Below are 15,898 nucleotides of genomic sequence, written 5' to 3'. Positions count from 1 at the left end.
TTGATTATTTTCAAGTAAAGAGTGTCTAATTATAATGTAATCTAGTTAGTTTCGGGTCAAATCATAAGGAACTTAATACCTGGTAGTCAATTATTAAATTAAAAATAATTATAGAAAAAAGAAATTAATAAGGAATAATTTAAATTAAAAAAATGTTAAGGTTTCGAGATCTACTCTTGGTGTTCAAATTATGGTCATAATACGCTCTTATATTTATATTTTGCATTTTTTCAATTTGAAAATTATATGACTAAGTCCTTAATTAATTATCCTATGAATTAATATAAGGATTAAGTATATAATGTTCCACTGCCTATATTGGAGTGTTCCGTCTATCATATTGGTATGTTGACATTAAGTCCAAATACTCACATAAATCCAAGGGAATTTGGACCTACAAATTCTAACCACTCTGTGAATAAATATGGAGATTAAGTACATAATTTACCCTCGCCGTATTAAAATGTTTCCACTACCATATTGGTGGTTAACATTATGTCTAAGCACCCATATAAATCAAAAGAGATCTAGATCTACAAATAAATATGACATGAAAATAACTAGAAGAAAATACAAATGATAAAAATGTAACTAAAAACGATAAGTTTACAGCTCACTTGAGAGAGTGATTCAATCCATTATTTGTATCCTTGAACTTTACCATTCACCTTAACTTAGAAAATTAGCCATATTTGCAAGCAAAGCACTCATTTTTTTTTTAAAACGAACCTATAAAGTATACAACAACAAAATTGAGAACGAAAGAGAAGAGAAATTCTCTACTTATTAGCTATAATTTTTCCAAAAAAATTACTCTAGATCTACACCAATTTTTTCTACAAAACTTATCTCTCTAAAAATCCTACACTGTTTGTGAAATCTCTTGCCATGCAAATTTTAAGTTGATCAAATGTGGGCATTTACATGAAATCTTTAGTGAGCTTCTAACCACAACTCTTAGATGAATTTTACTATTACAAGCCAAAGATCTAAAATTACAACCATTGAGGAACGTTGGATTCAACATAATCAATGGCTACAAACGAAGTCAAATTAGGACTCTCCATTGCATCTTTTGAAAAGGTGGTTGAACTATTAGATCGATAAGTGTAAATCTAGTGCAATGAGGTGCACGTAAGCTTAGACACGTGAAACGATCTCAGCCGTTCAAAATTAATATTTGATCAAAGGACTAACAATTCTTCCAAAGGCTTTTGAGTCTTTAGTATTTAAATTTCACGTCCATTTTTCCAATTAAGCATCATGAACTTAGGGATTTGTCTAGAAAACACAAAAAATCATACTTAATAATTAATAAAGATAGATAATTCATATAGGGATTTGTAAATGCAATAAAATCATTAGTACAATCAACATTGTAAGTGAAAAGTGATAATTTTAATCCTTATTAAATGTGCATTTTCTAGTGTTTAATCACCTATGACTTGAGTTACTTCTAAAGGATTATGCAGTAGAAGCACATGATTGCTTGGTTTAGTTTGTGTTTTGAGGAATAGATACAAATTAATAGATTGGTTATTGGGTCGCAATTAACTCTGCTTCAAAGTCTTTGTTTTTCTATTTGGTGACATTTTACAATAAGCATTTTCTATGCGTATAAAATTAATAATAGGGTATGTAACTGTGAGATTGTGATTATTTAACAAGAGTTAAGACATTGACGTATAAGATTACCTCAGATCGTGGATATTAAGTAGTAACATCAAATAACCTAAGTTTGACCAAAAAAAAAAGGAATGATTACTTTAATGCAAACTTTGCAGAACTTGAAAATTTAACCCGAATGTAGCTGAATTTAATTTGGTGTGGATTTACTATTTGAACTCGATTGGGTTGAATCCTCCCAATTGAACAGGTTGTAATCAAAATAGAAATCTAAAAAACTCGAACCGAAACCCGATTTACCTATCCTTAGAAGAAACTCAACTTTCAAAATGCACATGAAATTACTTGAACCGATCAATGTGTGGTTTGGTTTAATTTAAAACCAATGCATTGTATGTACAATTAATAAAATTCTTTGTTGAATTCAAATATTTTTATCACGGGAGAAAGTAATCCATGTTTTCTCATGAACGACTTCATTTGCAATAGTAGAAAATGAAAATGATAATTGGACCTCCAATATTCAGTATAAAAAAAACACAAAAATTTGTGATTTTTTTAAAGTTTTAAGATAAAATATTTTAAATTAATATACGCTAGGGATGGATTTCTCTCATACATTAATCTTAGCGATAATGATTATATTTTAGATGAAAAACGTTTGAAGGGTATGAGAAACTTGACCCACTAATATAACAATCATTGCCCTTTATTACTACTTGAACTCAAAACGATTGAGGAGCAAAATCTGTTTGTGGTCAACGGAGCTGACAACTGGTATACATAAGTATGCTTTTTGATGAAAAAGAAAATTCAAAATAAGGATTAATTTATCCTTTCATAAAATGACAATATTTAAAACAACTATCAAATTATTATAAAATTCTACATATCCCTTAATTTGTTAAGTAAACAATTTTTTATTTATCAACATACCCTATTTTTAAATTAAAATTTATAATAATTTAAAAAATATTTTGAAAATTGTGATTTTATGGGAGATAATTCACAATTAACGCTTAGGAATTAATTTTAAAATGTGCACAGTAAAACTGTTTTTTTTTTTAATAAATGAATTACGAAACTAAAAAGGTTACTTTTTCATCATATCACAAAAATCTAAGCAGGTGTACTTATAGATATATACAACAGGCCCCACTTCATTATAAATCGACGCTCATTAATTTACCACGTCCCCTTCTTCGATTTATTTTATCCCAGAAAAAGGGTCCCCATCTCTTTCTACGACAGGTTCCCACATCTCGCTCTCTCTTGCAAAATACAATCACGAAGAGCCCCCAAATTGATTTAGGGTTTTTTCTGTTAATTCTCAGGAGCTTGATTTTGTCTAAGTCTCAGGTACAGTACTGAATCTTTTACTTATTGGATTCCATCACTTTGTTAATTTTTTTTTTTACTTTTCTTAATTTGAATTTTTGGATAATTTTACAGTTCATTTTTGCTCTTTATAATTTTTTAGTCGAATCTTTGGTTTTCCAGTTTTGTATCCGAGAAATCGTAGTGTAAAGTGGAAAATAAATTGAAAAAGAAAATTTAAAAGTTATTAAAAGTTTTGTTGGGTTTGAAGTTAACGGGTTTGAAGTTAACTTGTTAATTTATAGGAGACATAGAGTGAATGATCTTTTCTCTTCTGCATGAATGACAATTGGATTTCAAGAGAGTAATTTTTTTCTTCACAAATGTAGCTGATACTGGGTTAATGTTATAAATCTCTCATCCTTTTGCAAGCAGCTTTGTATTTGATGGACAGTGGTGTTCAGCGGGACACCATTTATTTTCAGATCAAGATGGTTTTTGTGGGCAGCTTGTTCAACTGTTGTTATTGATGCCTGATAGATTGTTGTAAGATCTTTTACTTTATAAATAAACAAAGGAGGTGTAGGTTTTATGGGTTTTATCCTATTGGAGATTGAGGTGGTTTGTGACTGAATTATTATATCTTCTTGTGGGTTTTGTCCACAAAGTGGTCTTAGAGTTGGGTATTTTGGTATTGTCTGAGATTGGAACTCACTGCTGCATAATCTATTTGGCATGTAAGTACACAATTTTTCTGCTTTCTAACGTTCAAAATGTGATTTCTTCTTGTATTCTTTGTACTTGTCTGAAGTTGGAGTACAGTGATACAAACCATTGCATCTAATAGACCCTAACTAGTTAGTGATGATGTGCAAATCTCTATCCCTTCAGTTGCTCTTTCCAAAACTTGTAGAAAGATGTGTCTCAAAGTATATAAATAAGTCGTCTATTTGGGAATCTTGTACGCATATGGCACTTTGAAGCACCTATATCTCTCTTGTAAGGACTCCATCTTGGCCCTTCTCATTTCAAATTATGAACTTTAAAATTATTTCATTATGAATTTGTTGAAAAGTGACCTTTCTCAAACACCTTTTTCGTTAGTCACTATAATTTGTCAACATCTCATTTTTAATATGCTGAAGCTTTCCCCTTGAAAGTTCCTATTAGTTCAACCCTTTTCTAGGCATTTATATGCTAGGATGTCGAAGAGTTGAGGACAACTTAGATCTTCTGTGCTGAATCACTAAGCTCATTTTGATTTTTCATGTTTGGTTTCCACAATTTATATAAAGTTTTATGGAAGTATCTCATTGCAGTTTGTAGATTTTTATCTATCTTTCTAATTTTTCCTTGATGATCTTTATTGTTTTTGAGGTGCATTTTGTTCCAGTCTTTCTCTTACTTTTCTTCCCCCACCCCTTACTCTCTCTTTCTCTCTTAATTTGAATTTCTCCCTTCTCTGAGTAGTAAGGGAAAACAAGCCAAGAAGGATCAAATTATGCTTTTCTCTTTCTACATTTATATGTCTTTTCAAATGTAGAAAGATGTAGTTGTAATAATAGAACCTACATTTATACTTTTGTTCTGTTGAATTTTAGCAATAAGTTTGGTATGGATCTTATAACTATGTGATGATCTATATCAGCCCTTAACGTATACTTATTATCTTCACATAAAGAAATTCTTGTACTGTTAATTTGTTTTTTCATTTGATGTCTGGATAATATTGCATATAATCATTGGTTTTATTATATCCGTGGATGTATATGTGTAGGTATTCTTGATGCCAAGACTTGGCTTTGGTTTTTGCACAGCATTTCAAGAGCGTACCTTTTAAAATTGTAAAATTGGTAGTCAATGACAGTTTATAGCACTAGAGGGGGGAAAAAAGAATGGTTGTGTTCAAACATATGTTTTATCTATTTTCTTTTTTCTTTTTAATTAAAGAGTAGCTGATACCCAGGTCCATCAACCAATTGCCACAGTTGTAGAAACTTATGTGATATTTTAGGGCTTGAACTTAACATTTTTAAAAGCATAAATGTGGAAATCAATGCTGAAGATGGTAAGCTAGACCTCTTAGCAAATAAAAATGGTTATGGAGTGAGCTGCTGGGGCATGAAATATTTTGGTACGCCTTTACGTGAAAATCTGAGAAACTCATCCAATTTGGGATCTAGTTGCAGAGAAATTGGATAAAAGATTGGAGGATAGGAAGAAGGCTTTTCTTTATTTAAAGGAGGAAGAGTTTGTTTGATTTAATTTGTGTTGTTGCATCTTGGTACTTGTTATAACCTCGTCGAATTTTGCATAAGGTTGCTAAAAGATTGGGGAACAAGCGTTTGAGTTCTTACTAGATGGGAGTTGGAGAAGAGAAAATAAGAGGTGGAATCATGCGACTCAATCGCATTGTAAGGGTGGTTTGGGAGTGGGCAATGTGGTGAAGAAAAACTAGGTTATTGTCAGGTTGATGGTAGTGAAGATTCCTGTTCGAGAGAGACATTATTTTGGCATTCATCAGTTCGGAGCAACTGTGGTCTCCAAATGAATGGTTGGGATTCCATTTAGTGATTAGGGGCTCCAGGCGCTGCTCTTGGGCTTATATTTTATGGAGCAGTTTGATGTTTCTCTGTAATGTGAGCTTTGCTGTTGGTAATGAGGAGAAAGTATGCTGTTAGGAGGATAAGCTAATAAGGTTTTATCATTCTGCTCTCCTTTCCTGCATCTTTGTAGGTTTTCAAGTTCTTTTATGTTTCAATTGGAAGTGTGGTTTTTTATTTTTATTTTTTTGGAAGATTAGTGATCTGATATTCACCTACATTGTAGTTCTTTAAGCTATAGTAAATGAGATAGCTCTTCACCAGCTATACAAAATCAACCTAAGATGCCACAGCCATATCAGTGACTGAAGAAAATCAGAGTATCTTTTGAGAGTTTCTCCTCAAAATTGATATTTCTTTCATCATATGTGTTTTGTAGGTTTTGGGTCTCATTTATAGTTAGCTAGGATAGCAATACATTTTCAAGTCAACTATCAAGTTTTTATGAGCATCCCTAAGCAAAAAATATATTTTCAGCTTACTTAAGTATGTGAACCATGCTTTCAACATGCCAAATAGAAGTGCATGGTGCAGGTTTTCCCCGGGAACTTGAGTGCACATTGTTGGGCTTGGGCTAGGTTCTTGTGGGCAACAGCCAATGTCTGGCACATTTCATGCTCCTGTTGGCGAGACTTGGAAAGAAAGATTCTCTAAAATTCTCATGTCTTGTGAAGTGTAGAATAACAATAAGTTGTTTTTAAAGGATGTATCTTTATATAGAAATGCATCTCCTATGTAGACTTATGCCTGATTCTTGATAAAAGATGGTTGTGCATGATTCTTTTTTGTTCTCTCTCTCTCTCTCTCTGTTTCTCTTGGTGAAATGTTCAGCTAGAATTAGTAATTATTTATTTTGACATATTTTTTTCCCCTTGTACGAATTGTTGCAGGATATGTAGAATCTTGTTGAATAGCAGGATGAGCAACGAAGCTTTTGACGGACAGATATTGTCTGAGAAGTTGTCAAAACTTAACAATTCGCAACAAAGCATTGAATGTATCCTTTAACCAAAAAGATAATGTGTATCTATATAAAAGGAGAGAAATCCTGAAGTGGACCAGATTTGCATGGACAGCTCAGGAACAACAAACTAAAATTTTCTATAATTATGTGCTGTATCACCAGTCAGCCCATCAACCTTTTAACAAATTACTCTCAAAAAGTATATAACTATCTTACAGTCCTTTTCCAATTGTGATTATATTTTTTCACTCCCTGCATCTGAGTGTTTCTTTTCGTTTAGATTGATTCATATCTTATGGTATGAATTTCTTTAACACATCTTCAGCATTGTCCCGATGGTGTATTACTCACCGGAAGAAGGCAAAACAGATTGTTGAAACATGGGATAAATCATTCAACTCTTCCCAGAAAGAGCAGCGAGTTTCTTTCCTGTATTTAGCTAATGACATTTTGCAAAATAGTAGGCGAAAGGGCAGTGAGTTTGTGAATGAGTTTTGGAAAGTTCTTCCTGCAGCACTCAAACATGTTTATGACAATGGTGATGAATATGGAAAGAAAGCAGTGACCAGATTGGTGGGTTTTCTCATATATGAAGATATCTCTGTTGTTTTTCTTACAGCAAGCATTAAATTATAGCTAGCATATCAGAAAGTGTCATTTATTTACCTTGTACTTGTGTATCAAAGTAAGTTATTTGATAGATGGATGGGTGTTCCTATGATCTCGTTACATCATGTTTATGTCTGCTTCTTTCTGTTTTCTGTTTAAATCATTGACTTTGCAGTTGTGCAACTTGCCATTTCTCGCCGAGGTTATGTTGTCCTCACTAGTTCTGTCTTTCTCTTTGTCTTTGTCTGTGTCTGTGTCTTTCTGTGTACCTTTCAAGTAATTTAGACGTGATATTCTTGGAACATTACTGTCGTTGTGAATGGAGTCGGTGTTTATCATGTTTTCTCATAAGTTTTAATTGGACTTTTTTTTCCCTCATCTGTTCCATGCCATACATGCAACTCTCAATCTTTCTATATGGATACAGACTGTTTCTTATAAGAAGAATAGGATGGTAGACATGGGTTAAATTATTGTCAGTTTTTTCATTTGCTCATACAATTTTCTGGTTCCCAAAATGCCTTTTTTCAAAAAAATTCCATATGCATTACTTTCAACTAAAATTTTGCTACACAAAACTCTTCTGTGCTAATTCTTCATTTCTTTTTTTTTCAAAAAAGCTTTTTTGTAAACCAACTATTGTTTCACTTACAAGGTTTACAAAACCGGCTAACTAGCTAGCATATTATTGTTAAGATAGAATTGCTTAATATCCACGTGGAGTACCACTGTATCAAGATAATGCACATGATTTACCAACTCGCGCAATGATCTGTTGGCAGTTAGGGGAATATCAAACAAAACCTTATTATCTATTTAGAAACAATAATTGTTTTAGTTGAGGTTATTATCTTTGGTTTGGCGTTTTTGTTTGAGTAGGATTTAGTTTACTTGGAAGTAGAATAGGCTTCTGTTAACTACTATAAATCGGCTTAGCTTTGTTCTTTTAGTAGAGCATATGAATGATCTGAATAGATAAATGGTCTTTATCTTCTCTCCTCTCTCCTTCTCATTCATACTATGAATTACAAGAAAGTTGAAGAAGGAAGGGCATCTCCGCTCTGTATGTCATACAACCGTATCTAAGTGCTGAATTTGGGGTATATAACTACCCAATCATGATACAGATGCATTTAGTTGTTATGAGGTGAATATCTTTCCTTGCATTTGGGGTAAAATGATGATGTAGTTTCATGCTAGAATTTCAATTTTATGGCTATGCATATAACATAATGTGAGGAATAGTTTTGTAAAGCTCTTCTATACAATTATGATTGTAGTGTAAAATCATGAATGTTGTTGATTTTGACTTAAAACAGAATTGCTTGGGCTTCTTTCCTATAAACTCTTTGTTCTCTACTCTTTTTTTAAATTATGGTTTCCAATTGCTTTACATAATTTTCCAGGCCTCAGTATGAAAACGTGAAGTAGAATAACTGGTTTTACTATCCATTTTTCTTTAGCTGGAATTGTTGCTTCCATTATACACACTGTCTACATTCCTAAGCTGAAGAAAACATCTTTTCCCCTTTTGATAGGTTGACATATGGGAAGAAAGAAAAGTTTTTGGTTCACGAGGGCAAGGTCTTAAAGATGAAATGCTGGGTAAGAATCCTCCTCCTGTTCCGGTGAGCAATGGAAGGAGCTCAAATCCTATCAAGATAGTGAAGAGGGATGCTAATTCTGTGAGAATTGTAAGCATTTATCATAGTTGGCATATTCTTTTTCTGATCTGTTTCATTTTCAGTTGCTCTTTTGTCTTATTTTATTTTTATGTCGTCTGATTTTTGTAAATGTTGTTTGCTTGACCATCTTAACTGTAGAAATTGGCTGTTGGGGCTCTGCCAGAAAAAATACTCACTGCCTTTCAATCTGTACTCGATGAACATCCGAATGAGGAAGTTGCTTTAAATAACTGTAATGCTGCTGTACATCACGTGGGGAAAGTTAGTGAAGATGTTGAAAATACTCCATCTCAAGGTAGTTTTTCTATGGCGTTACGTGCTTTCTTTTTGCAATGAAAATTTATGGGTGATTATTCAAATAGTATTGAAAGGAAGCTAGGCACCTCTGGTCTCCAAACAATCACTTCATCGTCAATCAGCATCTGGATTAGAGGGTACTAAAGCTTGTTGTATGAATCAAAACCTTAGCTTTAGCTAGTTCAGATTAATTGAATTGTTAACTGTTACGAATCTCTGTATATAATAATAGAAGCAACAAATACATTATAGGGTCCGATAACTGCTGTAGATGCTAAACCCAAAGCTTCTTCATTCATTTAGAGCCAATGAAGAAATCTGGATTTTCACCTAGTTCTTCTCTGTGCATCTGTAAGCTAAGCCCTTGAACTTGTTGTCAACTTGTTTTATTTTTTCTCTTTCCCGAGAAAGAAAGGAAAGGAAGAAAGGGAGAGTCAAAAAGGTCAAATATTTTCAAAGTTTAAATGCTATTGTTGGATGCTTTTCTATTAGCTTAAACTTTTAGGATCAGTTGCTCCTCAACATACTGACTTTAACAGAACTCTACAACTGTATTATTTATATTATATTATAAATAGTCAGTCATGTATAGTTTTGTTGTATGATTCAGGTGACAAATCTGTTAATTAGATTTGTACATGGATATGGTGGGAAGTCTACCATTATAAATGTTATTTTTATTTCAGTTTACACCTTTGGAACTAATGGTTAGTAAAGACCATCCTTGTTTCTTATGCTTTATATATCTTTTTTCTTAAACCAATAGAGTGAAGTAGCTTTTCACTTTTCTTTTCCTTCCTTTTGTGACATTTTTTTCCCACTTCTGTAGTAAAGGAGAGCTAGGAGCCTTGAAAAGGCATGTTATCATGAAGTAGGGTTTTTAAGCTCCTGATAAGGTCCAGTCTTTTGGACTCAAATGTCATTAGTGCTTGCTAATTATTGAAAGGCCAAAATTGGATGTTTCATATAGGAACTGATGCAGCATATAGCAGATATTGTTAAAAAGAAGAAAGTAAGAAACTGAACGCCCTCTAGATCCAATGGTTTAAAGCGGTCTACTTTAGGAAACTGGTAACTTCTTGGTTTCCATCTTTCTGGGTATGGCTCGTGATGTTTTGATACACTGTGGGATTATAAACCTCGTTTTAGTTTCATGACTTCCCGTTGATTGGCTCCCAGCATCAGTACTTTCTTGGTCTCTATATTTACATTGCAGTTTAAGGAAATGAAATGGTTTCTAATTTTTGTGCCTTGGCTTTTATGCTTATTTCTATTAGGAAATCAGCATGGATCTGCATCGGTGGATCAGCTGCAAGAGCAGGAAAATGTCCTCCAGGAATGTGTCAGACAAATGGAAAGTGCTGAAACAACAAGGGCTGCCTTGGTTTTCCAGCTTAAAGAAGCACTTCATGACCAAGTACTGTTTTGTTTTTTCTAAAGCCTGTATTTCCAACGCTAAGTTTTGCAATTTTGTCTCCTTATGGAGTTTAAATCTTTCAGGAATCGAAGCTTGAGCTTATCCGCACTAAGTTGCAAGTAAGTAATTTTATTTGCTCTCAGAAGTTTAGTATTTGATTTTAAAGTGACTTCAAATCATGATAAAGACAGAGTGTGGTTGCACTAACTTATAAAATACAGTTTAATAGGTTGAGCAATTTTACACAATAGGTTTCTTGCAGAAAATAGCTCCTGATGTGATACGTTTATTGCATAGAATGAGATACCATATCGTGTCATTCAAAAGAATTATCTGTGGATGTGGCCAGCTTCTCATATGTTCTGAGGACTGTAAAAACTTTTTTGCTCCATTTTTTCTGGGATAAAGAAGTGCCACACATTTGGTTTAATGGGCTTTAACTGGAGCAGTCAATTGTGTGAGCATCTTGTTAAAGCCTTTGTTGGGGTGTGGCGGTAAGCATGCAAAACATATGACAAGAGAGCCTTTCCTGGGATAGGTGGATCACTTGTATTTCAAAACCAGAGCAATTATAAGAAACAAAACCTTTATTCAAATAACAAATGCTGCAAACGAATTGTAATTGGTTGAAAGTACTTCACTTAGTATATCGGTTGCTGCACTAGGGAAGCAATGGGCAGGGGAGTAGAGGGGACTGGACGGGCATCCCTATACCCATCTCCGATGACCTACATATGTCCTTGTCTACATTAGAATTGCGTAAGGGGATCCCCTTCCCCTCCCGAAATAATAACAGGGATTCTTGAGGGTCTCCGATCCCTGAATAACCGGTATATTTTTTAATTCCTGAACTTAATTTAATCATATTAATCTAAATATATATATATATATATAATAAAATGAGAATAATCATGAATGGGTCTTATTTCATTTTACTCCATCAAACTTTTGGTATACATAATATTCAAATAATGATTTTCAAAACAAAATTCAAATAATATGATTTTTATACAATATTGGCATGAGTATTGTCCATGAGCAATGATACCTCTAGGCCAATGAATATAGCGCGATGAACGTCGCAAGCAAGATTGACGTTGCGATGAGCTGGGCTGCTCGGTTGTCGACAACTTGACATGCTACTGGGTTATGATGAGATGAGGATGAGCTGGGTGCTGACTACGACACAAATAATGTGGAAAGGATAAGTGAGACTGTGAGACTATGTCTTAAGAGTTTGATTTATAAATTGTGGGCTTTGTGCTGTGGTTAAGTTTAAATTATCTTAAATTCTTTATATTAAGTAATATTTATATTATTTGTATAAATATTTTGATATTTGTTATTTACACCAATATTTAATATTTCACAATTTAAATTTTATTATTTATTCACTAATAATTCTAGAAAAATAAAAATAAAATTCAAAATTAAAATGGAGAAATGGGAAGATGGGGAGGGGATGGGGATTCCACCTCATCCCTATCCCTTCCCCGAGTAAGAAATTGAGTAAAAAAATCATTCCTGTCCTTTTTCCAAATAAGAAATTGGGTAAAATTGTCCTTGTATCCTTCCCGAATGGGTAAAATCCTCCAGGGACCCCCCCCCCCCCGGTGCATGTAGGGATTTCTACCATACCTATGCTCTACTAGTGCTTTGAGCTTCTTTTCGACAAGTGGATGGTGTAGAGTAGCTGGAAAATGAGTTATGAGAACGCATTGCAGCTCTTAGATGCAGTATCAGATGTTTGTTTGCATGAATGGGCAACTTTACCACCTGCTCTCACTTTTGTTTTTACATTTGATTGACGTTTCATAGTTGTAGTTTCTCTTCTGTTTGAGTTGGATCTCTCCTTCGTATTCTCCGTCTATTTGGGTGCTCCATTGGCATTCTACAGAAATACATCAATTCTCTTATGAAATGGTAACTTTAAACCTTGCGAGAAGTTTTTCTCTTACTGAGGTTTTACCTTATGTCTTCGGCTTTAGGCCGGATTGCAGCTTATCAACTATTTCTTAATGTGAATTGCTGCTGATGTCTGGGCGTCAACTTGTCTTCTGATGGAGAGGCAATCCAGTGTTTGTTAGGTCAGATATGTACTTCTGGTTGTAATCTGTTCTTTCGAGTTACGACACTTTGGAGAAATTTTCTAACTGGGGTATTGTTTTTTCTCGAGACATGAATCTATCTGATGCCTGTTTGATGCAGTCTGAGACGGATTTCATTTGTGAGTTTATTCTGGGAAAGCTTGAGCAATTGGTTTTCATCCAATATTTTCCTTTTCTCAGTTTAAGTAGTTTATTTTCTATACCTAATATGAAAAGTAATTCTTCGAGGCTATGCAAGTGTGAACTCTTATATCTATCTGAGGTGGGTGGTCAAAGACATTCTATTCTGTTTGCACATATGAAATTAGCTCTTGAGATTTTTTTCTGCTCTTTGAAAATTTGCTAGAGAGTTGGAGAAAAGAATAATAACAGAAAATGTTTCTCTGAACTAGTGCACAGAGACTATGCACATAGGCTTTGCCTCTGGCTCAGGGCTTTACAAGTATAATGTTTTGGATCATGGAATTCTTTATTTTTGCCGTTTAATGCAATTCTATCCTTTACATTCTATTTGGGATAGTGTCTATGTATTTGTGCTATATAATTACTATGAAATAATTTGATTTGGTGGCTACTTTGTTGGGATGAAACTGTAATGATTGACTATATTGTAGGTTGCCCGAGGCCAAATTGAGCGAGCTAGTGCCACGAGGAAAAGGCTGACAAACCCCCTTGTTCCAGGTCTTCCATCAACCAGCATTGCCCAGGGAATGGAGGCCACAAGAGGGGCAGAACCTATCCTTCCATCAGTTCCGCCAACAAGCATTCCACCTCAACCTTCTGTTAACCAACCAGTGATTTCATTTGCCCCACTGAAAACTACAGAGGAAGAGAACAAGAAAGCAGCAGCAGCTGCTGTCGCAGCTAAACTTGCTGCCTCTACATCCTCTGCTCAAATGCTTACCTCTGTTCTGTCATCTCTCGTTGCAGAAGAAGCTGCCAAGAATGGTAGCTTAAACTCTGGTGGATTTACGGCAGGGTTGTCCATATTCCCTCCGGAAAAACGGCCCAAACTTGAGAAATCAACGACCGCTTCTGATGTCAGCACTTCTGATGTGGCCAATACAACCTATTTTAGCCCCTTACAACAGCAACAAGTAACCAATATGCCAGTTGTACAATCTACGAGTATGCAACCCATGTCCCAAGTGAGCCAGATCCAATCTCAATTCGCTCCAGCTCCACCACCTCCTCCACCACTCTCACCAGCTACTCCACCTTCGAGTCAGTATGTTCAGTCTACTGGTATGATGGTTGGGGTTATGCCATATGGGTTTGGAGCAAATACACTGCCACCGCCACCGCCTCTGCCTCCCCATATGGCAATGGGTTTAGCAAGACCCTCTCAGTCATTACAACAGCCTCAGCCACAGCAACTGCAACAGCAGCAGCCGGCAGCAACAGGAGGATATTACCGGCCACCAGGCATTGGTTTCTACGGGCAAAGCCAGCCTTCAACGTCCCCTGTACCTCGGCAGTAAGCACCCGTGGACAAGAAAGCTGTCGACTATTAGATATTTCGGTCAGAGCAATCAGCAAAACATGCCCCCAAACTCTTTTGAGTTTGTTTTGAAATCATAAAGGCAACAAGGTCTTCGATGAACTGTGCTATTATGTAAATTAATAGAAATTTAGATAGAATTTATGTTAGTCCTGTCCTGTCACAGACACACACCACCTTAGGACTCTCTCCCCTCCCCTTCACACCCTCCCCCCCCCCCCCCCCCCCCCCCCCCCCCCACCCCCCCCACAACAATATGAAGTTATCACAGCTTGGTAGCTGTAACGACGTACCATGTTGGCATGCTACAATGTATCTCTGTGCATTATCTTGGATTTCCTCTGTGATCTAAACTTTTTAACTGGCTTAAGTTACCCCGTACATTGCTCCGTAAAACGACGCATGCATCTAGTCGTAACAGCAGCCGGTGTAACTGCTGCCGAAATTCAAGGTGTTCCACGTCGTTAGAAGTTGGTCTTGTAAGTATATGCCATGCATCATTTGGTGTTATAAAAAGTGAACTGATTTTTATGTAAATCTGAGATTTTGGTTTTTTTTATCAATTTTTTGAAGTATACAATTAGTCATTATTGAATGAGAACGTGAAATTAGTAGAAAATTATAAAGAGTTGAGGATGGTCAGCGTCATATTGGATATAAATCTATAATTTTTTTTACAATTTATTAGTTTGCTATCCGTTAAGAACGTCTTTCGTTTTTCTTTATGATTCATTAATATGCAAATTAAAATTTATTGAAAACTTGAATTATTCTAGAGCAAGTTAATTACAGTACAACGTGGATTTGAGCACAGGTCAACTTAATATTGAATTTAAATTTATAAATTTTCTACAATTTATTACTGTCCTATCCATCAAACACATTTTTATGTCCCCCCCCACCACGATTCAGTAATTTGTAAATTACAATTAAAAATTTATTGATCTGCTTGAATTATTCTAGATCAAGTTAATTACGGCGCAACATGGTTAGAGATCTATTAGGTCTACTTTAGATTAAGTTTATTATGTTACATTTTAAGTTTTTATTTTTATTAATGTTGAGAGATATTTGCTGTGCACATATTTTTAAGAGAGATATATATTCTTAAGTAATTAAATTGGGAGACTAAACCACGCAAGAGCCACTGCCATCACAATTGTGAGGACGGTAGTTTGAGCCCCCACAAAATATTGGTGGAACTTAATTCATTATTTAATTATGAAAAATAAATGAATAAAAATAGTCTTTTATCTTTTGAAATGCGAAATGCGGGAGGTCGATATTTTTCAAATATTAGAGGATTAAAATTTAGAAAACGCTATATAAGATTTTATCATAGACTAGTCCTAGTAATTATGTCTAATTGTTTAATTTTATATAAAATGAGTTATGATTTAAGTAATAATCTCATACAATTCAAAAAAACATTAAATAAGCCCATTAAAGTAAACAAAATAAGTAAATAACAAATCATTTCCAGTAAATAAATATGGCGTCGGCGGCACGTGAAATGAAAGATCGCAGGCCTCGACGAATTTAAATTTTGGTTTATTTATTAGGTGAGCTTTTTATGTTTCTAAAAGGAGCGGTCTTTTACACGTTATGTAGGATCAGAAACGTCATAGGCCCAATAAGTATCTCCAGCGTAATTTCCGTTAAATAAATTAGTTAAATTCGAATTTCTTCCTTTTCCGTCTAAATAAAGTCCACTTTGCTTTGCTTACTTGCTAAGTTTATTATTGACGTCACTTTGCATTTTTTTTTAAAA

The 15,898-nt window shown here is 34.5% G+C and overlaps 1 protein-coding gene across 1 annotated transcript; it reads left to right on the top strand.

The window, feature by feature from the left end:
• Positions 1-2,817: 2,817 nt before the first annotated feature.
• On the top strand, positions 2,818-14,643 carry LOC102628356 (uncharacterized). Its single transcript, XM_006484708.4, has 8 exons — positions 2,818-2,985; positions 6,437-6,543; positions 6,836-7,083; positions 8,658-8,813; positions 8,943-9,099; positions 10,379-10,518; positions 10,602-10,637; positions 13,241-14,643. The coding sequence occupies exons 2-8, from the start codon at positions 6,465-6,467 to the stop codon at positions 14,105-14,107; spliced, it is 1,683 nt and encodes a 560-aa protein (XP_006484771.1). The 5' UTR covers positions 2,818-2,985; positions 6,437-6,464; the 3' UTR covers positions 14,108-14,643.
• Positions 14,644-15,898: the final 1,255 nt, after the last annotated feature.

This window comes from Citrus sinensis, chromosome 4, assembly GCF_022201045.2.
Source record: "Citrus sinensis cultivar Valencia sweet orange chromosome 4, DVS_A1.0, whole genome shotgun sequence".
Taxonomy (NCBI): domain Eukaryota; kingdom Viridiplantae; phylum Streptophyta; class Magnoliopsida; order Sapindales; family Rutaceae; genus Citrus; species Citrus sinensis.
This window is presented reverse-complemented; position numbering and strand designations above follow the sequence as displayed.